Source organism: Ziziphus jujuba, chromosome 2 (assembly GCF_031755915.1).
Source record: "Ziziphus jujuba cultivar Dongzao chromosome 2, ASM3175591v1".
Classification (NCBI taxonomy): Eukaryota; Viridiplantae; Streptophyta; class Magnoliopsida; order Rosales; family Rhamnaceae; genus Ziziphus; species Ziziphus jujuba.
The window spans coordinates 7,633,649-7,658,986 of NC_083380.1; the positions used below are offsets into that span (position 1 = coordinate 7,633,649).

At 34.2% G+C, this 25,338-nt stretch overlaps 1 protein-coding gene across 1 annotated transcript; it reads left to right on the forward strand.

Moving 5' to 3' along the window:
- The first annotated feature begins 207 nt into the window (after nucleotides 1-207).
- On the forward strand, nucleotides 208-25,065 carry LOC125422569 (probable LRR receptor-like serine/threonine-protein kinase At1g56140). The gene is made up of 4 exons (XM_060814933.1): nucleotides 208-282; nucleotides 24,136-24,302; nucleotides 24,421-24,568; nucleotides 24,874-25,065. Exons 1-4 carry the CDS (start codon nucleotides 208-210, stop codon nucleotides 25,063-25,065), a joined length of 582 nt encoding a protein of 193 aa, XP_060670916.1.
- Nucleotides 25,066-25,338: the final 273 nt, after the last annotated feature.

Consider the following 25,338-nt stretch of genomic DNA (forward strand, 5'->3'; position numbering starts at 1 on the left):
CTACCACGACATTGCATAATGCAAGACCTCAGCATGTCTTCTAATGTCTGAATTGTGCGCTCAGCTTGTCCATCAGATTGTGGGTGAAAGGCGGTGCTGTAGTTAAGTCTTGCTCCTAGTGCATCAGCCAATTTCCGCCATAGTCGTGAAGTAAAACGCGGATCTCGATCAGAGACGATGGCTAACGGTACTCCATGAAGACTTACAATGCGTTGCACGAACACTTGGGCTAATTTCTCGGGTGAGAAGCGCTCTCTTACAGGTAGAAAGTGTGCTGACTTGGTAAGACGATCAATGACCACCCAAATGCCGTCGTACCTTCTAGGTGTGGGAGGAAGCTTGAATACGAAGTCCATGTTGAGTTCTTCCCACTTCCACACGGGAATCGGTAAGGATTGGAGTAGTCTCGAAGGCTTCTGTCTTTCTGCCTTCACCTGTTGACAAATCAAACACTTTGATACGAAGTCTGCCACTTCTCTCTTCATACCAATCCAACAATAATACTTAACAAGCGTTCGGTACATTTTGGTACTCCCAGGATGCATCGCATACATCGAGCTATGCGCCTCTTCAAAAATCTCCTTCTTGAGTTCTGGGATATCCAGAACGCATAGTCGTCCTTTATACACGAGGGCTCCATCCCTCCTTATGGAAAACTCTGGATCAAGACCTTCTTGTACCTTGCCCTTAATTGTCCTCAACTTAGGATCTTCCATTTGAGTCTCCAATATACGATCCACTAACACCAGTCGCACCTGAAAACTAGCCATAAGAACTCCCGAAGGATGCATATGCATTAACACCCCCATCTTCTTTAACGCCACCATGAGAGGTAGTTGGATGACTTGGATGTGAGCAAGAGATCCACTAGCCTTCCTACTCAAAGCATCTGCCACTACATTCGCCTTGCCTGGGTGATAATCAATCACACAGTCATAATCCTTTAACAACTCCATCCATCTTCTTTGCCTCATATTTAACTCCTTCTGAGTGAAAATGTACTTGAGGCTTTTGTGGTCGGTATAAATTTGGCATGTGGCCCCATACAAGTAGTGCCTCCACTTCTTTAGAGCAAAGACTACCGCCGCCAATTCTAAGTCGTGCGTGGGGTAATTCTGTTCGTGCTGTTTCAATTGCCGTGATGCGTACGCTACCACCCTTTGATTCTGCATTAGCACGCAACCCAACCCTTGATGGGATACATCATAATAGACTTCAAAACCTTCATTGCCATCAGGTAAAGTTAAAACAGGTGCGGATGTCAACTTTTGCTTCAACTCCTGAAAACTCTGTTCGCACCTGTCCGTCCAACTAAATTCAACATTCTTTCAGGTTAAATTATGAAGCGATCCAGCGATCTTCGAAAACCCCTCTATAAAACGATGGTAGTAACCCGCTAATCCAAGAAAACTTCGTACTTCCCTCATCGTGGTAGGGCGCTCCCAGCTCAACACTACCTTCACCTTATCGGGGTCCACATAGATGCCTTCGGCTGACACGATATGTCCAAGAAAACCAACTTGATTCAACCAGAATTCACACTTGTCGAACTTAGCATACAGCTGATGCTGCCTTAGGGTTTGGAGCACTCTCTTCAAATGCCTCACGTGCTCTTCTTAGCTCCTTGAATAGATCAGGATGTCATCGATAAATACAATGACAAAACGATCCAAGTACGGATGAAACACCCTATTCATCAAATCCATAAAAGCTGCTGGGGCATTGGTGAGTCCGAACGACATCACTAAGAATTCGTAATGTCCGTACCTCGTCCTAAAGGCAGTCTTAGGAATGTCCGACTCTCGGATCCTTAACTGATGGTATCCCGATCTCAAGTCGATCTTGGAGAACACTTTGGCACCCTGGAGTTGGTCAAAGAGATCATCTATCCTTGGCAACGGATAGCGATTAGGGATGGTGACCTTATTAAGTTGTCGGTAGTCTATACACAGTCTTAGACTACCATCCTTCTTCTTTACAAAAAAACTGGAGCTCCCCACGGCGATATACTTAGTCTAATAAACCCCTTGTCTACCAAATCTTGCAATTGGACCTTTAGCTCCCTTAGCTCCGCTGGAACCATCTGATACGGTGGTAGAGAAATGCGCACAGTACCCAGAATTAATTCAATGGGAAAGTCAACTTCTCTTTCCGGAGGCAGTCCTGGCAACTCCTCAGGAAACACATCTGGAAAATCTCACACAACGGGCATGTCCTCCAACCTAACCCCACTTACTCGGGTGTCTATCACATGAGCCAAATACCCTTGGCAACCTTTATTCAGTAGCTTCTTAGCGGTAAGAGTAGATATCAACCTCGGTAAGGGCCTTCCAACTCCTCCACGGAATACTACTTCTGGCAACCCTGGCCTCCTGAATGTGACTTCTTTGCTGAAACAATCTACAGATGCATGGTTCCTTGCCAACCAATCCATGCCCAAAATTACATCAAGTCCGGATAGATCCAATAGGATCAAGTCTGCTTCCATCACTTGATCTTTGATCAACTGGCTAGGCCACAAGGATTCTCCTGCAGGAGTGGCTATCTCTACTAGACATCCTAAAGGAGTAGGGGTCATACCGACCCGAGTGACGAATTCCTTGGAGATGAATGAATGTGTTGCTCCCGAGTCTATAAGTACCAGTGCATCATTACCGAATATATTCAATGTACCTGTCACCACGTCCGGTGTAGCTAGGGCTTCCTGCTGTGTCATCGCGAACACTCGACCCTGACCTGTCTGCTGGGGCCTCCGTCCTCTACCCCTGCTCGGCCCAACAGGCTGTGGGACTGATCCCGATGAACCTCCTACCGCATAACTCCCTCGGGAACTTTGACCCCGCGATCCACTGGCCTGCTGTGATGGTGGGTTCGCCCCTAACATTCCCGTCTCTCCATAAGGGCAATGCCTCTTAATATGTCCCGCCTGTCCACACTGAAAGCACACACCCTCATACTGGAAAATCCCATGGTGTGCTCTATTACAAAGTCTGTAGAATGGCTTGGGGCTAAACCCAGAGCGCTGATATGAACTCGTGCCGCCGCTAATGGAATGGCGCGCTGGTTGGGGCATCCGATAGTTACCTCTCCGCTGAAATCTACCCCGTGGGCTTAACCCATCACTATCTGAGGAGCCTGAACTGTGGCTTTTCTTAGCTGCCCCCTGTCGAGGTACCCCGCTATACGAACCTTCGAACGATCTGCGCCTCGAGGGTCTGCGTATCTCCGCCTGTCTCTCTAGCTCGAGCGCTGCATCCCTGGTGGACTGATAAGTGGGATGTACTGATCCAGAAAGGGTGTAGCCGATGCTCTCGTTCAATCCGTCTATAAACCTCACCTTCTTCGCGTGATCGTCGGGAATCAGGTGCATACAGAATTCTGATAGTTCCCGGAACCTCCTCTCATACTCGGTCACCGTCATGTTCCCCTGTCGCAGTTCCTCGAACTCTCTCCTTCTTGCCTCACGGTAGGCAGGAGGACAAAACTCAGTAGAGAAGGCAATCTTGAACTGATCCCACGTATGCCTTCTGCAAGTCTTCTCTATTTGCCACCACTTCCGGGCGTCTCCCTCTAACATGAACCCAGAAATCCTCACCATATCTTCATCGGGGCACTGCATCCCCTCTTCCAAGATTTTCTCCATACTAGATAGCCACTTCAAGGCTGCAGCTGGGCCTTGGCTTCCATCGAACTCCACGGCTCCTAAACGTCGAGCCTGATCCACGGATCGATTACTAGAGCTTGAACCTCCTAAGGTTCTAGTTATTGAGAAACCAGATTTCTAAGGCTCGATCGACTCCTGGAACTCTCAGCTGAGCGTTCTCGAGTTCTACGTGTGTCCCGCCGACTCATCGTAGCAAATTCTGAGGAAACAAACAAAAGTTTAGAAACAGGGACACTTAAGCACGATTACAAAAGGAAGAAATTTACGGATGGGCTGTACAGCAACGCACAGTCCCTTAGGATTAAAAGAACCTATGCTCTGATACCAACTGTCAGGACCTGTCCAAAGTTCCCCACCGGAACCCTAGACAAGCCCTGATCCCAGGGAAACCCTACCGGACCCTCCTATGGAAAATCCGGCAGAACCTCCCCTAAGGGATGGACTTACCACAAAATTTCCTGCACTGAAAACGCACTTCTATAATTGTCCCCTTATTCCTCCCACAGTACTACAAGTTGGTTCCATAATTTTCAGCACTTCAAAATAAATACAGTAATCCAGTACAAAATAAATACATAAGTGTCCCATACAGTATACAGAGCTTTATGAAGTACTACTAAGTGTAAAATACAGCAAGAGTGAAAGAAATATTACAACTGCAATAAAAGAAGAACAGGGCGCTTCACGAACTAAGACAAGGATGAAGATCAAGTCCGCTCCGGATGAACACCGACAACCTGGTACCTAGAGGAACGGAATTTGAAAATATGAGATGCTAATCATCTCAGTGAGTGACCCTATCTACTATACAATATAATACCACCGTAATAAGTAGATAAATAGTAATAAATTGGAAATAATAATTTCTCTCAAAACCCTTACAATTCTCTCGGTTGGAAAAGTTCCCCTTTTAAAATCTTTTCACAAAACCCTTTGTTCGTATTCCCCGAAAACCAAGACGTCAAATAAGTACCAAAAACAGTAATAATTATATTTTTAATTCCAATACAGTTTCAAAACATTTTATTTTTAAAACACAGTTCTGAAAATCATTTGATGCACCCACTATATACCAGTGGCGCCAACAGTACCCAGCGTCCCGAGGTACCGCCAGACAGGAGGTTATAGAAAGAAACCGGCATACGGTCGCGTGGCGTCCCACTGCGCCGCTGCTAACCTGGTGTCCCGGCCATGGAGGGGTGGCCTACCCTCATCCGATGGCAACCACAGGACAACCTCATAATATCACCTGCGCACTACTCACACCCACCTGCGCGCTAATCATATCCGTGTGCACAATATCCATATCACATATAAACAGAACACCAGTACGTGCACGGTGCATCTAAAAATCATAAAATCCACAAATTTAATTTATATAACAAATTTCACATTTTGCATAAAAATAGCGGGTTTATTCCATTCGCTTGAACCCGGAAATTCTCCACAATTTCATTATAATCAACACCAGAAATTCCATGATTTTCAAATCCACCAATGCAAATACTCACATTTTCCCAATAGCATAAATAATTTCTCGAAATATAATAATTAAATCTCAAAATATTCCATGGGCATATTTTATAAAAATTGAAATCACCAACATAAACAAATATTTTCCTTGAAATATTTGAAAATCAAATCATGCCCGATTTAATGTTAAAACTACAAGAATTTCAAAATTCTCAAGACCATAAAATAATTTTCACATGGCATAAATTTATATAATGCACATTTTCTTAAATCCAATAAATTCACCAATAATTCCACAATAAATCAATAAATATTTGGCGCATAGAAATTAAATTCTAAATATTCAAACCACACACATTAATCACAAATTTAAATTCCCAAAATTAATTTGAAGGTGGATCACTCACCTTAAGCACGTATCTCAATCAAGATCCTCCGTAGGATCGACGCCGCTACTCGCACGTGCATCTAAAAATCCACAGTACACCAAACGACAAATATTAATATTTTATTCGGGTAATTCCCACATGGGTACCCGGGGAGCGAACACCAAACGATATCTAAAAGTTGCGAGTTATATACCCAATCGAAGCTCGAGTGACGAAGATCACGGATTCGGTCTTACTTCCCGGTGATCGGACTCGACGGGGTCGGAATCTCGCCGGAAAGCTTTTCGGGTTTCGACTCCGCAATTCTCCCAAACGGTCGCGAATTGGCGGAAACGGATGGCGGATTCAGGTTCAGGAGATCGAACACAGTGGACAGGAGCCGGCGATGAGATTGGGTACTCGCCGGAATAGTAACTTCCGGCGAGCCGCCGGGGTCACCGGCAACCATTGCCGGCGGCGACGCGTGCGGTGGCCGTTGGCTGGGATTTTTTGCAGATTTTTAGATCATGGGGAGAGCAATCCAACGGGACTGGCGGTGAGGCAAACGGAGGCCGGACGGCGGAGAAATCACGGTTTGAAGAATTCCGGCCCCCCGCCGGAAAAAGCTTCGATCTCGGCGCGTCGGTGGTCTGGTGGCCGTGAAATTTGGTGGGTCGGCCGGACTTGAGGAGGTGGTGATGGCTAGCTGGCGCATGTGGCCGGAAAATGGCCAGAAATGGGTCAATCGGCGGTGGCCGGCGGTGGAGGGAAAAAGTCACCGCCGATCTTCGAACGCTCGATCCGGGCGCGTCCGGCGGCCAATTGCCGTGAAACTTTGAGGTTTTGCCGGAAATGGGGAGGGAAATCTTTCTGGCTGACGCATGTACAGTAGATCGGCCGGAAAATTTGAAAATCTCCGGTGGCCGGTCGGACTCTCTCTCTCTCTCTTCCCTGAGAATTTTGTCAAATAAATGCCACCGTGTGACACTGTTCATGCCATGTGGACCAATCAAAAGCTGACACATGGCGTCACTGTGCACTTAAGCAAGATATAATAAAATAATACGGTATCCGGCGAATTTCAAACGTCCATAACTTTTTAACCAAACGTCCGATTCAAGCGTGCCGCTGGTCTATGAACTCATATCGACAAGTACTTTACAACCATACAAGAGTAAAATAAAATTACACCACAAGAAAAAGTCAACTCCCGGCACCTTTTGGACTGTTTGCGCCTCAACTTGTTTTGCCCATAACTTTCAAACCGTAGCTCTGTTTTCGACGTGCTACTAGTCTACGAACTCGGGGCATCATGCACTTTGCCACGGTACCCTGGTCAACTGGAAATCCCAACTGGAGCAAAAAGTAAACTTTTGACCCGCTCGGTCAACGGTCAACCTCGGTCAACGTGCACGGATTCCGGTGCGATTTGGGACGGGGTGTTACATTTTAAATTTCTTTACCCAATTTATTCTTGTAACTTTTTTTTAGTTTTAACTATCTAAGAAATAAATTTTTACCAATTTAATATATTATTTCCCCATACAATGATTTTTCCTTTCTTTTTTTGTTTCTTGGGTTTAATGGTTTTTCTGTTTTCATTTAATTATTTTGCAAACCACATCAACCATTTTTTCCATTTATTAAAGTTTTCAATTAAAAAACTCTGTACAAAGGGAGAAAATCTATATAATATATAAAAGAAGAATCGTATGCGCCACATGTCAGCACACCATTCTTCCAAATTCCTTCCAAAAATATATTTTTTTATTATTTATTAGTTATTAGCTATTATTCATTATCTTACATTTTATGGATACAACTATATATATATAAAATTAAATTTTGAAATAACTTAATTACATATGGTAATAATTTTGAAATATTTTTATTTTATTTATTATCATTTATTATTTATCATTCATTATCTTACCTTTTATGGATATAACTAAACATATATATAATTAATTTTTAATAAAATATTTGATTTGATATTATTTACCAAATATATATTTATGGGTATGTGAAACCATAATTAAAGATATAGGCCCGTGCATGTATAGCATATATATATATATATATATATATAATTAAAGATTTAGATAATAGTCTTTTCCATGTACTATTATTTAATATCTGATTTTATTATATTTACCAAATAAGATAAACATATTTGACTATAAATTAGTAAGTGACACCTCCTGATTTTTTTAAAATTTGGTATTCAATATTTTGTTAGTTTTTATCTCTCTCATATTTCTATTTTAGTGTTTAAGTAGAAACTCTTAAAAAAGAAGAAGATGGTTCTAATGAAGAATCCTTGTTTATTGATTCACCTTTGTCTATTAACTTTTTCAGAATGATGGATAAGAAAAAGATAAAATAAGAAGACGCGGAAAATTATTTAGACCGAGGGCATACAAGAAAAAGCAATACGATCATTCTAGCGATCAAATGGTGCTGAAAATCTCTGATTTTGAGACAATTTCATTGAAAAAGAAACAACTTAAGGAGATTAAGCGTTTATCCTAGATTTTATACTTTTTTTTTGTTTTTTTCTTATTATGCTTTTTTCTATTGGGATTGAAATAATATAATATTTTTATTTTAATTAGTATAAATTACAATATGATTTTTTTTTTTTAGGCAGACAATATTTTTGTTTTTGTGATTCGTTAATATAATTATTCTCTACATTTGTTTTTGTTATTGAAAAATAATATTTGTTTTGTTGTTTTAGCATAACTTCCATCTACTAATTTAAATGATGTCCATAGCTACACTCTTAATAATTACTATTATGAATATGATGGTCTTTTTAAGTAAAGTTATAAATGTTTGTTTTAACCTAAATAATAATCTATTTCTTCGAATGTCTGTTGCATATTTTAATTTAAGTAATTAATATGAAAATTAAGCCATTTTTCGCATTTAATTGTTTAAATTGTTGTAAACAATAACTTCTTCGAAAGAGGAAACAAGGATCAAATCAGGCTATATATAAATTTATGGCCTCACTAATGGAATTAATTATCTGGCAATTTATGAACTTATTTAATTTTCTGCATATATGGTAAATTACCTCCAAAAAGGGCTAATGCTTTATATTAAAAAAAAGTTTATTAATGATTAATAAGGAAAAAAGGGCAACGATTTTCTACTAAACAAAAGTGATAATAATAATAATAATAATAACTGTTTCTTTTTTCTTTTTATTTTTGTTCCCTATTATAATAGAAAATTTTCTAAAAACATGAAAAATAAAAATAAAAACAAAATGAAGGAAATTAACTATTAATAAGGAAAATGTTGACCTATTTAATTAATCTTAAAACTATTTAAATTTTAATTATTTTATTTGAGGATAAATATCAATTTACCAACGAAATAACATCTTTCCATAATTATTTGATTTCTAAGCATTATTTGTTACATAAATTTATTTGTACACAGATTTCTCCAAATATATAATAGTTACTTTTTTTTTTCCCTATTAAAATGTCATAGAAGAATCAAAATCAATTAAGCTTCTATATTGGTCAAAAAGCATATGAAGAAGATGAAATAACCGTTTTACATAGATTTTATACCTTATATAGATTTTATTTATTATTATTTATTATTTATTATTCATTAGATTTTATACCTTATATAGATTTTATTTATTATTACTTATTATTTATTATTCATTATCTTATCTTTTATGAATATAACCAAATATATATAAAATTAATTTTTGATATAAATATTCATAACTATCAAACAATTGATAAAATTATGCATGGTAATAATTTTAAAAGTAATTGAAAGTAAATAAAATATTTGATTTTATCTTATTTACTAAATATATATTTATGGCTTAATTAGTATACATATATAATATAACGGAATTATACATATATATGGCCTAATATATATACATATATTATAACAGAATTATACACATATATGGCTTAATATTAGATGACTTAATCAGCATAATGGCCTCACATAAAAGGAAATAAAATTTGGTCAACTATGCCAAAAATAAGGGGTAGAGAATCATTTAAAAAAGAAGAGGGGGGGGGGGGGGGGGGGGGGGGGAGTGTGTGCAAAGAAACAGAAAAAAGAAAGTTAAAAAAAAAAAATTGTTAATGGTTTAGAAGGAAAATATAGCAACGATTTTTTACTGAAAATAATAATAATAATAATAATTTTTGGTCAACTATGCCAAAAAGAATATGTAGAGAATCATGCGGGTTTTAAAGAGGAAAGAAAAAGAGAAAGTAAAAAGAACAAAAATTATTAATGGTTAAGAAGGAAAAAAGGCAACGATTCTCTACTTTAAAAAAAACCAAAATAAAAATAATAATAGATTTCTCCAATATATAATAGTTACTTTTTTCTTTAACTTTTTTTTTCTTTATTAAAATGTAATAGAAGAAACAAATTCAATTAAGCTTCTATATTGGTCAATAAGCATATGAAAAGGATGAAATAACCGTTTTATATAAATTTTATACATTATATAGATTTTATTTATTATTACTCATCACTTATTATTCATTATTTTATCTTTTATGGATACAACCAAATATATGTAAATTAATTTTTGATATAAAAATTCATAACTATCAAACAATTGATAAAATTATGCATGGTATATATATATGGCTTAATTATTTATGGTCTAATTAGTGTGTGTATATATATATATATATTATAACGGAATTATACATATATATATGGCTTAACATATATACATATATTATAACGGAATTATACATGTATATGGCATAATATTAGACAGCCTAATTAGCATAATAGCCTCACATAAAAAGAAATAAATTTTCGTCAACTATGCCACACCGCGCGTTTGGGGGGGGGTTGTTGGGTTTCAAAGAAATAGAAAAAAGAAGGTTAAAAAAAAATTTTTTTTTAATAGTTAATAAGGAAAAAAGGGCAATGATTCTCTACTAAGAAAAATAATAATAATAAATTTTGGTCAACTATGCTAAAACAAAGGGGTAGAGAATTGTGGGGGTTTCAAAGAAGAAAGAAAAAAAAAAGGTAAAAAAAAAAATTGTTAATGGTTAATAAGGAAAAAATGGCAACGATTCTCTACTGAAAAAAACAATAATAATAATAACTGTTTCGTTCCTATTTTTAGTTTTGCTCCCTGTTAGAATAGAAAATTTTCTAAAAACATGAAAAATAAAAATAAAAACAAAAAAAAGAAAATTAACTATTAATAAGGATAATGTTGACCTATTTAATTAACCCTAAAACTATTTAAATTTTAATTATTTTACTTGAGGATAAATATCAATTCTAATTATGGCATAATATATATTTTCATAAGATCTACTTATATACACTTTGACATCTAATATTTGAATTTAAATTTCATGATTGGAGAGTATTATATATATATATTGAATTTTTAGTTCTTAACAAACGTTTATAATATACATTGAAAAAAAAAAGATCCAAATATATTTATCATTAATAAAACTTTTATTTTATGTTGAAGAATATGTCCAGGCAGATCAATTTTATCAACCACATCAATGCTAACAAAACGTAGTGGACATTCAAAGTTCGTGTCCTAAGACTTTGGAAGGTCCCATGCTTTGATAGCAAATCAGAAATTAGTAGTATTAAAATAGTGTTAATGGATGAGCATTTTTTTTTTCCTTACATGTTATTGATATTATTATTATTATTATTATGTGTTTATATTATACAATATAATATTGTATATAATATCGTGCATGTGTATATAATATACTATATAAAATATATTATTATTATTATAATTGTACTTATTATTATATAGATTATACAACATAATCTTTTATATATAATAATATAATAATATTATGTATCCATTTTTTTGTTTCAGATTTAAAAATTTTAACAAATATTTATATGGTGGAAGGATTCATGCTACAATATCAAATTTAAAACCACAAGACACAAATACAAACTGAACTTTATGTTGAAGACTAATATTGTTGACGCTTTGGATGAAAGTTTTCCAATGCAAAATTTTGTTTTCAAAACGTTTGCTGAAATTTTGACTTTAACTCCATAGGGCCCAAGGTTGCCTTTTAAGTTTAATGGAAGATAATATCCTTTTATTGTATCATATGTTATGACCATTAATAAGAGTCAAGGTCAATCTCTTTCGCATATCGGACTTTATCTTAAAAGACCAGTTTTCAATTATGGACAGTTATATGTTACAGTCTACAAAGTTATAAATAGGAAAGGATTGAAGATATTAATTTGTAATAAAGATGGAGAACCTATCAATTCAACCACTAATGTGGTCTTTAAAGAAGTTTTTCAAAATTTGGATTAATTATGTTAAATTGAAAGTTTTGGTTTAATATTGTTTTTATGATGTTTTATATATGATTTGATTATAATTATTTTTTACATTTATTATCAAAATAATGTATGGCAATTATATATGCCGTGCATCTAGGAATGTCAACAGGATGGGACAGGATTGGTTTTTTAAATCCCGTACCCATCCCCACAGGGAATTTTTCATCCCGTCCCCGTGGTTTTTCTCATTTCTTTGGAGACGGGGCGAAGAAGGGGATTTCCCAATCGGGGACGGGACAGGGCAGTTTTAAAAAAAAAAATTTATTTTATGAATAAAATGTAAATAAAGTGACTAAAATGTAATAAAAATACAATAAAATACATCAAACTCCAAATTTACAATTATAATAAAATATATATTTAAAAAATACAATAGTTCAAATATATAAAATATAAAAAAATAATAAGTAAATATATACGGCAGGGTTCGTGCCTGTTTCTTTATTCTCCAATCCTGGCCCGTCCCCGATTTGGGGCTTAAAAATTTATTCCGAGCCCATCCCGCGACCCCAAATTTTCAGGAAAATACCGCCTCGTTAGAAACAGTGCACTGTGATTTTCAAAATATGCAAGACAAATTGACATTGCTATGTGCATCGCATGGGTATGTATGTATTCTTTAATAAAGTGGTATCCTCATAGCTATATGTGGGGCCCACTTACTTGTGAGTGGGAGGTCTTGTAAGATTGTCCCCCCGAACATTTTTCCCTACAAACAATGTGGTTTGGTTAATACCTCATCAAAAAAAAGGAAATTTAAAAAGGGAAAAAAAATAAATAAATATATATATATATTTATATATATAACAAAAACACACACACACACACATATATATATATATATATATATGTAGGTCAAGCCAGTGGACCGGATGATTAATCATGTTCCGGGTTTGAGGTTGCTAATTTGATTTTTCGTAAGCCTTATGAACTCTTCGTGTGCACACCAACATGCCAAAATCGTTGAAACAGAAAAGGTTACGAAAACAGTATTTTATTAACTTGTACGACTACAAAAATTTGTCAAACGATAAATTGATGGTATGCTAATCCATATAGATATTAGATTGATGATATTCAATGAAAGGCTATTTTTTTCATAATATATATATATAGTATAGAACTGTATATAATCAATGAGAACATTAACAGTATTATTTATACATGAGGTATTTTTAATTTACATTTTATACCATTTCTTTATTGATAGTTGACTTGTTTTTTAAAAAGAGATGACAATTGACTTGGTTGATATGAAATTCAACAGAAGACAGCTCCAATAATTTCAATTAGCATCAATGAATAAATTCTTATTAAGAAAAGTTTTTTTTTATAATAATATTCATTTATTAAAATCTTTAAAGAGAAAAAAAAAAAAAAAAAAAAAAAAAAAAAAAAAAAAAAACTCTTCAAGGCCCATTATGATGAAGATTCACATGTTCCAAATGCCGCCCACGGTTTTGCCTCGGGAAATTAGGCCCAATACCCACTAAAATAAGAGGTTAAGGAGAGGGTTTTTTTGAAAAATAACCACCCTAGAAGTCTAAAATTGATAAATAACAAAAACTTTAATTTTATTGAATAATAGCCATCATTTTACATTTTCATACCAAAATGTCCTTACTGACCAAATTGATAAACAATAAAATTATAAGGCTTTTTGTTTAATCTTTTTACATTTGCAAAAAGGTTTTTCTGAAACCTCCCCGTTCTTCTTCAGCCACAAGCCCCTTTCATCCCTAAAAAACCATAAAGACAATGGAGGAAAAGGAAAAGCGGCTTCAAAAAATCAAAAACCATAGAAAGCTACCAAGGAGTAAACACAGGACAGCGATTAAAAGGTGGTCGGTCGCCATTCACCATGTTTCTTTCTTTCATTTTCTTTCACCATAGTTGCTGATCTGCTAGGCCTTAATCAGATGCAGAAAATATTACTGATAGAGGGAAAGACAGTCTCAAGAAAAAAAAAATGGAGATTGAAATGGTAAATTATGATTTGCTTGTCTTTCTTTTTTGCCTATTGAATTTTGTAATTTCTAACTCTTTCATTTCGTTTTTTTAATAGATTTTAAATTTTTTTTATTGCAAATTATTATTTTGCTTTTTTGATAGTTTATTTGATTTTGCGAATAATATTGTCTAAGTGCTAAAAGGTTTTATTTTATTTTCTTTCGATTGAGTATGTGTATTGAAAAGGGCTAATTGGGGCCGATTTGTCTGCATTGTGCACTCTTCCTGCAGCAGGTTAGTATTTTTCTTTTCTATTTTTTTAAGTACCTTCTTATATTCTTTTCATTTTTAAGATTTTTTAAGTGTTAATTGGGGATGAATATGAAGCTTACATTTTTTACTTTGGTTCTGATCAAAGACAAAAGTTCTGCAATCATTTTTTGAGTAAAGTTCAATGGAATGATTATTTACGGCAGGCAGAGAACCCACTTAAGTGATGTTTAATGCAATTTGTGATTGTAATCGATCAGGGGATGTATGAAAAATAAGATTAATTAACCATTATTTTAAATCTAAATTGCTTGTTATATATGTTTTGATTTTTTTTATCTACTATTGGTATTTGTTAATTTTGGCCAGATCATGCTTTTGTCGTTAACAATAGAAGTGAATTTCGTCTTCAGATTTAGCATACATGGCCTATAGTACACGAGAGAAATCGGAGTGCAAATATTCCCTAGCTTATTAAAACAGAAAAAACAATTGAATATTTATCAAATTTTCAATTTCAATTTGTAAAATTCCAATCTTATTACTTGGAAACACTTTAATTTTAATTTTTAAAGTAGAACCTCTAATTTTTTTTAAAAAAATATAATTGCAAAAATTCAGTGACTATTTTATGTCATAATTCACTTGATGACAAGCCTTCTGCTTTTAATATATCCAAAAATTGCATTTCTGTTGGATTTAGTTGACATGAGATGTATTTTAAAAAAAAAAAAAAGATTTATTGTTTGGCCTCACTTTGCACTGATAAGATATAATTTCTATTTTCTTATTTAATTTGGTGACTGTAACTATGAGCCCAAAAGGAATCCCAAATGATCCTAGAGGTGGTATATATCTGTTGATTAAAATGGAAAATGATCAACATTCAAATTGATAGATTGGTCAAGTAAGAGGAAGAAGTCATTGTTAATTATAATTAATGCCTTATTTATTATGCTAAATAAATTCAAACAATATGCTGCAAAGCCTATATTTAGTTTTTTTTTTTTGGTCATATTTTATGTTTTTTTTTTCATCAATGTTTCATGAGACAGTTAAGTACAACTTTGTACTGCAATAACTATATTATTTTACCATCAACATTTTTCTTTTCTCAAATTTTGTTGAAAGCATTCTGAAAATTTTGCTAAACATATAGATATAAAAAGAAATATCGTGCTACTATCTTAAAAGTTGATACTGAAGATGAATATGTAGTTTATACTATTCTAGGTTGTTAACATTGTAAAACTTTTTGTTAGAACCTTTGTCGGTGTGACGACAATGTTTATCTTGCATGGTTAGAATGTGAAATTATCTGTAATAAAAAGCTGCGTTTTTGTTGAATTTTAATGGGAGGTTTGAATGTGAACCATAATGTTTAATATGTGTTACAACCATATATTATCCTTAGGAAGCAATGCCACATGCCTATGTTATGTTGCCTTATTTATTGAGGGTTGCATACTTCTACAAAGAGTGGACGAATTTTGTAGAGTCCGTTGATGAGTTTATCTGTGCATTGGCAAAAAGCTGCCCTCAGCAAACCAATGGGTAAAGTGCCTTAACACTTACATGTTTATTGCATAAGTTTTAACTATTGAATATGGTTGTAATTATATTATTGTTCATTTTTGTGCTCAAGTCCATGGAGTTTTTATATGTTAAATTATCATTGAGTTTCACACAAGATAATATATTGTTTTTTAGGAGGAAGTATGTTTATGAGGCTTACAAAAAGAACTAAGCATATGAGTTTAGATTGATGATTCATGAACAGCATAATATCATTTTTACTTCTTTGTTGTTATTACTTTTATTATGTTTATAGATGCATTGTTTTTATTATATTAACATTTTAAATGTAAAGATAATGGTGGATTATTTTGATGTTCATTTATCAAAGATAATGATGGGTTTTGGTGTAAAGATATCTAATTAACTGTCTACAAAATGTGGCATATTTATTATAATTTCATTTTTCACAAACCCCTTATATGTAGCTCAATTCAAGCTTCTGGATAATTTTCCGCTTGTTGGAAAATTTTTCCTCTAAGTGGAAAGCATTTTTCTCCTGTCGGAAAATATTTTTCTCCAAGTAAAGAAATTTTAAAGGCCAGGTGTCCTATATGTGGCTATTGTGATTTTGGGTAACTAATAATTTATTTTGTTCTAGGTATACATTGAGCAGCGTTATGGAAAGTTCCTCGCCAATCCGTCTAAGTTCCAATTCTCATATGCAATGCAAGAATATGTATTAAGGATTCGAATGAAGGAGTTGAAGCCATGGAAATGCGTAAATCATGTACAATATACATGTCCAAATTGTGTAATGTTAACTATTCATTTATTCATGTGCCTTCCTTTATTTGTTGTGCTAACTGAAATCCTATAATGTATTGACAGTTGTTGATTCCACTAAATAAGCGCAACTAAATAACTGAAATCCTTTTATGAGCAGCGGACGGATCATGTAGACTCCATTGATGAGTTTACATGTGAATTGGCACAAAATTCCCCTCAGCAAAGTAACAGGTAAAACCCCTTAATACGTACATGTTTGTTAAATAAATATTAATTATTGAATATGGTTCTGATAATACTAATATATGTTATAATAATTGTTTTTTTGTAGTGGTGACTGTGGCATATTTACACTCAAGACCATCGAGTTTTTACATGCTAGATTACCAGTGATATTCACACAAGATGACATGGAGTTCTTTAGGAGGAAGTATGCATATGAGGCTTACAACAAATAACTAAGCATATGAGCTGGGTGGTGATGTATTTTTCTTTCCTTTTGTCATGTTTATATATGCATGTTATTTATTATATTAGACTTTTAATTGAAAAGATAATGGTAGTTTATAATGTTTATTTAACAAAGATAACGATGTATTATTGATATAAGGATAACTAATTAATCTTATAAAAAATGTGCCATGTTTATTTATTAGAATTCCATTATGCACAAATGTCTTACGAGCTCAATTGCAAATTCTAAAAACTTTTCCGTTTGTCGGAAAATATTTCCTCTAGGCGGAAAACTTTTCCTCCTGAAGGAAAAATTTTCCTCTAGTCGGAAATCCCATATGGAGATCAATTGAAGCCTCTGGATAATTTTCCGCCAGGCGGAAAATTTTTTCTCTTAGCGGAAATCGTTTTCCTCTTGTTGGAAAAAATTTCCTCCAAGTGGAAATCATTGAATAATTTTAACTCCTATCAGAAACTAATTTCCTCCACTTGGAAAATCAATTTCTAATAGATTATTTAAGTTAATAGTGGGGTAAAAAAATTGAGAGTGGAGACAAATATTATATAAGATGAAGATGGAATTAACAAAAAATGTATTGACATTTAAAATCAATAGCCATTTTAAAGAAAAGAAAAAATGATATATATTTGTTTTTCTTTTCAAAATCATTTGGACATTTCATAAAATGAGATGTAAACTAAAGATTTAAAATCAACTCCAGAAAGTCTCTTTTCATTTGGGATTAAATTCAAAAAAAAAAAAAAAGATTGCTAATAAATCTTCCACCGTAGAGTAGAAAATATTATATCCAATATATGAAATAATTATTAAAACATATTAAACCATAACACTAAATTAAAACTTTCTAATTCGAAGCATAAGACAATCGATTCGTACATCTCTGCCTATAATGTCCAACACCACTGCATCGGCTACATCTACATCCAATAACATCTTCACCTTCGGATGGTATGCGTTGCATCCTCGGCCTACCAGCTCGCCTACGTGTCCATCTTGGTGGAAGAACAATACGATTTGTCACGTCATCCGGGGCATGCCACTGTTTTTCATCTAACAAAGGGTAAATGAACTCAACATAAGCTGCACGATATGCATCCCCGGTGTAGTAATGAGAACACATGCCATAAGGAGCAATTTTACAGTCTCTGCAAACGACAATACAATGATCACAAGGATATTGATCAAGATCGAAGACTTTGCATGAGCATGTTTTTTATTGGAGATTAACTGTACCCCTTAAACTCCCACCTTCCACAAGAAATTCATGCATATTAATGGCTTTCACACGTAGTCCGATGGACTCCAAATTTCGTAGTTTGAGTTGCTCTTCCATATGATCAGTCACAGGCTTCGTCAATTTTGCACCTGCAGTATGTCGCTCATAAAACCACCTTTGCAGTAAATCCCGTATGTGTTCTATTAATGCTACTATTGGCATCTCTCTAACATCCAGCAAAATGCCATTCAAGCTTTCAGCAATATTGGTGGTCATGATAGTGTACCTTCTACATGGACGAAAGAGAACATTCCCACCTTGTAGGGTCACACGATCGAATGTACTGGGCAGCCCTACTGTTTTTTGCCTCAATTTGCCCCATATAAAACTTAAAACCTTCAACCAAATATGCACTAGTTGCGAGCATGAAACATTGTATTATTGATTCATCTTTCGCATGTCTATTTGCTTTAATATTTCTACTTATATAGTACGTGCACAACGCATGGTATGCATTGGAAAAAACTTTGCGTAATGCCTTTTCAATAGCGGGGTGTCTATCACTCACAAACACCAAATCCGAAAAATCTCCGATGGTATCCTTGAGGTTTTGGAAAAACCATGTATATGCTTGCTCGTTCTTTCCATCTCCAATGCCGAAAGCCAAAGGATATATTTGCTTATTGCCATCCATGCCCGATGCAATATACATGTACCTTTGTATTTCCCTTTCAATGTAGTTGCATCAACAGCCAACATGGGTCTTATGTGGGATTTAAATCCCCTAATGCTTGCTCCAATCGCCATAAAGAAATACACAAAATTGTTGTTATCGTCTGTTTTGATACGTGTAACAGTCCCAGGGTTCTTTGACACTAACTCATAACAGTAGGCAGCTAACTTAGCAAAATTCTCCTCTGGAGATCCCCTAACACTGTTAAGTGCATAATCTTTATCTCTTCATGCTTTGTTGTAGCTTATATTCACCCCATATTTCTGCAAAAAATCATGTTGAATTTCTTTGAGTATGTAAACACGTGCAATACCTTCATATTTAGATTTGATACATTGCCCGATAACCCGGCTATTGGCCTATTTATGTTCTCGATGCACGATATCTAACAAGCAACTATGTACATTATCAAAAATTCTCACAACAAATATTTCTTAATTTTTAAATGTGGTTGCACGTAGTCGCCATTTACAAGTATTTTCCAAGCATACAACCTCGTACTGTTGTGTAGTTAACCGTGTCACCTTGAACTTCTTATTTTCTCGCATGCAATAGATACTCAGTTTATTCTGTAAGTCACGTTTGTTGCGAAATAATTGTCCAACTACTATGCTCTCACAGCCAGTGAACTTTGACGAAAATATGGCCATAGAACCACTTCTGTTGCTCGATGATATGTGGTCACTTGTAGCACGATGAACCCTAACATTATCAACTCCTTCATTGTTCATTTCAGGATGCATATCATTATCATTGTCGGGTAACTCATGATCAAAATCTACATCATTATGATCAACATCATCTCCTGCTGCATTGTAATTCTCATCATGATCAATATTATGCAACTGCTCATACTCCTCATCGTTAGGAAACCGTTCAGCATAGTCACCTCCAACATCAACTCCTTCGTGGATGTTAAATGATGTTCAGGCCCCACGAACATCAACTTGATCTCTAAACTGAGTTTCTTGAACCATAATTTCCTGAGATGTAGCCTGAATAGGTTCAGTACCGGAAACTTGTGGTAGACGAACGCCAATTGGAGGACAAGAAAAAGAATGAAGATTACTCCCACTATTCGAAGCAAAGGCTGTTTGATGAACATTTCTACATACATGTTCAACTTTCGAAATTACCTCAACATACAATGAAGGTCGCATCATTGTCATCCCTCCATTTCTCACTTCTTGAAGAAAGCATTTCACATCCCTTTCACAGCGTATTTCTATAGGATCCAACTTTTCTGCATATCGTCTATATATCCATTTTAGCTTTAGCTAATATTCATTTCGATCTATCTCAATAGAATTGAAAATTTCATCCTCTAACTCTGATTTTGTGCATCTCTTACCGACGGAAACCATTATATTTTTACTATTTTGATATTCCCATTACAACCATCATTTTGTACCAATGTTCCATTGTATAAAACCGCAATTACAATATCATCATTTTCTATTTTACTACAAAATTAAATGAATAACGTTAAACTAAATCAATAAATATATAAAATTTTGAATAATACTAAACAAACATATTAATTGTATTAAAAAAGTTGATTCTGTTTTTTTTTTTTTTCAGGCCAAATATAGCTTTTTCCTACTGCCAGAAAACTGGCGGAAAATTGGCGAAAAATTAGCGGAAAACTTGCGAAAACTAACAAACTGGAGGAAAATAGCGGAATTTCATCTTTTTCGCCAAATTTTCTCCGTTTTTACTGTTTTTTGTAATTTTTCAGTTTTACACAAATTTTCCTCCATTTTCAAACCATATGCCACCTAAATATCTTTAAAATCACATATAACAGCTCATAAATTAATTTCTTGCATACTCATATTAAATAAAAAGCTTAAAAATTCCAAAACTAACAAAAAATACAAGAAAAAAAAAGAGAAAAAAGAAAAAAAAACACATATTTCTTTACTTTCATTTAATAAGAAAAAAGATAAAAAATTTTATCTGAGTTTAGTTTCAGATATGAGAAAATATAAAAAATAAGAGTGAGAGTAGATGAGATACAAAGAGTGGTCTGTTAGAGAAACCCTTACATGAACGACTGTATAGAGGAAGAAGGAAATGATAAAAATTTTTTTTGTGTAATTTTCAATTTTATCAAAAATATTTTTATCCCAATATAACTACTTTTAAAAAGAAAAAAAATTTTGCCATTCTTAAGAAATAATGTTACGTGGTTATTTTTCGAAATAACCTTTACGGATACCTATCCTTTCCCTTTTCAGTTTTTCAATCTACCTTCTCTTTCCCATTTTACCCTTGATAAAAATAAAAAATTACGTCATTTATCTTTTCTCTTTCCCGAAAAGCGCACAATCTGGCACCTATGCTTTTCCTTTCTTCCTTGTTCTTTGGGAAAAAAATTTCAAAGTGCTCCCGCAGTACTCAATTATCAATACTGTTTCCATTTATTTTATGCCATATAGAAATTTTTTTTTTTTTTTTTTTTTTGACATCAGAGAACACAATCATCCACAAAGAAAACTCTCTCTCTCTCAAACACCTCTTTTTCTTCTCCTCTCGCTCCAGTACTCTTCCTGCTCTTCCCTAAATTAATAAAAAAAAAGAAAAAACAATTAGTATGGGACAAAATTCTCTTAATCTGGAAACGAAAATCTCCTTCAATCAAAACTGCTGCCTTCTACTTCTCATTCTCAATGGTGGGACAATTAAATTAACCCAAATGGGGGAAAAATTAAATCAATTGAAAACAAGCAGAAAAATTATGAAGAAGTCGTGAGTTACAGCCCACCCAAACATATACATATATATATATATTAATGACAAAGGGAGATGGTGAGATTTCTGATTTTTGTCCAGAAGTGAAAGAGTGCTTCTGAGAGAGAGGATTGCCTAGTTTGTGAGAAAGAAAGAGAAAGAACAAGGCAAATCGAAGAGGAATTCATTTTCCAAATTTAATAGTGCAAATATTTGTCCTCAAATTTAAAGTTCCTGGACTTGGGTTTGAATTTCTCGGGTAGATGCTTTGCCATTCTCTCTTACTTTCCCTTCCTCTTGTTTTTCGTGTTGCGTTCAGGGGAACGTTGGCAATCCATGTTGATTTTTATCATTAAAAAAAAAAAAGGGTAAGTTGGGAAAATTAAAAAATAAAGGGGTAAAATAAAAAGGATGAAAAAAGAGTGGGTAGATTTCATCGTAGCCCTTCAAATAAGGGTATTGGGTCCAATGCCCTTTTTGCCTCTCAGGATATGCCCAGTGGAAGTCTCTGTTGGATCTAAGCCCAATAGCTCTTTAGAACATTAGTGGATCCACAAAACTAATTCTCGGCCTTGGTGGCCCACAAGCATAAGCCACTTAGAGCGACAAAAGGAAGAAAAAAGGAAAGCAAACGACAGCAAAGTTTTGGGAACAATATTCTGATGTTCATATGGCCAAGACAGATCAGAAATATTAAAGTTTGGTATGGTCCACACATAACTACTTTTGCCAATGATGTTCCCAGACGTTACACATGATAGATCATATGATCAAAACCTTTTCTTTTTGGGTCTGGATTTTTAATAAGTGTTTAATTAAAGATAATAAGATCTAGCTTTTCTTTTTCTTAAATAACAACCCATTTGTTATTATTTTTTAACTAAATATGAAGATTCAAACTCATGATTATTCGATGATTAGTAGTGAAGAAACAATAATCTTTTCACTAAACTCTGTAAAAAAACTACCTTTCACAACTTAATAAAACATACACCATTTTTATCCCAATAAAACTTGTAAGACCATGGACAAAATGGGAAACAAATAATGTACTGAGAAACCAATCATATAATATATTTAATAAATCCAAAGATCAAATGCAACTGAAGGTCAAACATATATATATATATATATATATGTGGTTGGGAAATGTGATGAGTTTTTTTTTTTTTTTTTTTTTTTTTTTGGTGTGGGTAGAGATCCAGCTTTTTATTTGTTGCAGTCTGCTGCAGGCCTGTCTGACCCATTAACAAAGAATTTACTCCTGCTGGGCGTATGCAAGAGCAACGGCAAACAACCTTACACAGAAGGACATTTTTACACAATTGCTAGTACAAATATTTCTGTGCCCTTATACACCACAACAACCAATAACTTTGTCAACAAATTGACTGTTGCATGTATACTTACTCGAATAAAAGTCTCTCCAATAAAAACTTTTGGTTTATTATTTTTACCCAGCCTTAACAATTATAGAAAACAATTGAAAATTATGATAATAAAGGAGGGATCCAAACAATTTCTTATAATTAGTCAAAAAGGATATTAAGGAATCTTGATGGTTCATAAGATTAGGCATCCCTTTTGTATGAATGGTCGGGTTTAACATTAGATGTTTGATACCTGTCCAAAAATAAAAATACCCGTCGATCTTTTAAAGGCTTAGGATACTCTTCTAGTCCAATCATTCATTTGTAGACCACCATATAGGATCCTAGGATCACTCCCATCTATTTACCCAACAAAAAAAAACAAAGGATCACTCCTATCTAATTTTTCACTTAATATTTTTCAGGGGCATGTACATTTTTTTTTTTTTTTAATGTCTTTCTTTTTTGCCTCTTTTCATTTCCATTAGAGCAATCAACAAAGTTACCAATGTGTTCTTCTGAATAATAATCTAGTTCAAATTTGAATTTACTCTAGTACCCATGATTTCCTGGCAAGTTTTATAAGCTATGATTAAAGTGAGACCTTTTTGGAACTGTTAAAAAGAAAATCAATGTGTCAAAAACCGTCATTATCATAATCCATAATTGATTACCCAATCTAACATATATTCATTTAAAAAACCCTACACATTTCAAAAACCCTACACATAAGATTTGTTTTTTGTTTTCTTCTGCCTCATCATATTCATAGAACCGTAAACCATTTTAATTCTTAAGGTCAAAAAAAACATTTGGGGTCTAAAACGTCTTAATCAAATTAGACGACGAACGTCCCTAGTGTGGAACATTGTTAACTGGAGGACATCTTTCAATCCACAAGACCCAGCTTAGGCCAGCCACTTCAAGTCAGATGAAAAGACTCTCTTCTGCCTAGAGTTGGCCAAATACTTCAACCTTGACAAGGCTGAAATTTTAAATGAGGTGAGAATCTTGAACCATAAAATGGTCCAAGACCAGGGTACTTTTTCATGATAATCAAAAAGTATCAATGGAGATAAAATAACACAATAACTCATATAGTTTTCTCTGACGTGAAGGAAGTCCAGAAGCTGTTGAGTGAATTAAGCTATATCCCTTCAACACTTTTCCTATCAGAATCTACATATGTAGAGTTCCTTGACAGGGTTCATATGTAGAGTTCCTTGACAGGGTTCGGATCATACACAGAGATGTTAAAGCCAGTAATATTCTGCTTGACTCTAATCTCGTCCCCAAGATATCAGACTTTGGTTTGGCCAAGCTATTTGCTATTGAAAAGGCCCATATAAACGCTCAGGTTTCTGGAACAGTGTAAGATTCTTAAATACCTAATCACCCTCAATTTTCTACCTCCAATCTATTTTTTTGGACTTCTTTAATGTATCAGTAAGTCTGTTAAACACAGTATCTACATTGTTACTGATTGTAGAGGGTATCTTGCACCGGAATATGCCATGCGTGGGCAACTCAATGAGAAAACTGATATATTCGCCTTCGGTGTTCTAACTGTGGTGATTGTCAGTGGGAGACCAAATTCTGATATGAGCTTGGATGAAAAGATTTTTCTTCTTGGTTGGGTATGAGACTATAACTTTTTTGCACTGCTCATTATTTTTATCATTTTTTTTTTTTTTTTTTTTGGATGGACTTTTATTTTTGACATGTTCTTAAAGCAGTGAGACTCTAGCTATGGTTTTAGATTCATAATTAATAAGATCTCGATATGATCTCACTTTGTAATGCAAAAACCAAAGAAGTTTCGATAAAATTATGCATTATTATTTGAAATTGTTATTTCCTTAACCTTTCAGAACAAGTCTGTTTGCATTAATCTCTGACAACTTTACTGAATTATCAATATATATTTTACTTAAATCACTAGGTTTGGAACTTAAATAAAGAAGGACGAGAACTTGAAGTGGTGGATTCAGCAATAACATTATCTGGATTGAATGAGGAACAAATAAGAAGAGTGATAAGAATAGCCTTGCTGTGCCCTCAAACATCACCTTCACTGAGACCAACAATGTCGTGTGGTGGCAATGCTTTTAGGAGATGTTCAAGTGACCAATGAGATTACTACACCTGGATTCTTGAGTGATAGGAAATTCGACCGTCTAATCAGATCAATAAGTGATACAGCAACAAGATGAACTTTTACTAGCTTTTATAACGCATCTGCAGGAACAAGCATGGTGAGCAATGGAGGGCAGTCAGTTATCAATGCCAATCAATATCCTATGTTTCAAGACTCCGTTAGAGAGGGTAGGTGATGAAAATTTGTATGATTAAGTTTGTTTGGTTTGTAAGTATGTGTGTAGATATAATAACTTTACAAATTTTTTTT

Bases quoted from the DNA above. Each gene is read 5' to 3' on its own strand.
- LOC125422569 (XM_060814933.1), top strand. From the start codon at position 208: ATGCGTTGCACGAACACTTGGGCTAATTTCTCGGGTGAGAAGCGCTCT. The intron at 24,303-24,420 runs GTAAGATTCTTA...TACTGATTGTAG, and splicing joins GCTCAGGTTTCTGGAACAGT to AGGGTATCTTGCACCGGAAT. The intron at 24,569-24,873 runs GTATGAGACTAT...TTAAATCACTAG, and splicing joins AGATTTTTCTTCTTGGTTGG to GTTTGGAACTTAAATAAAGA.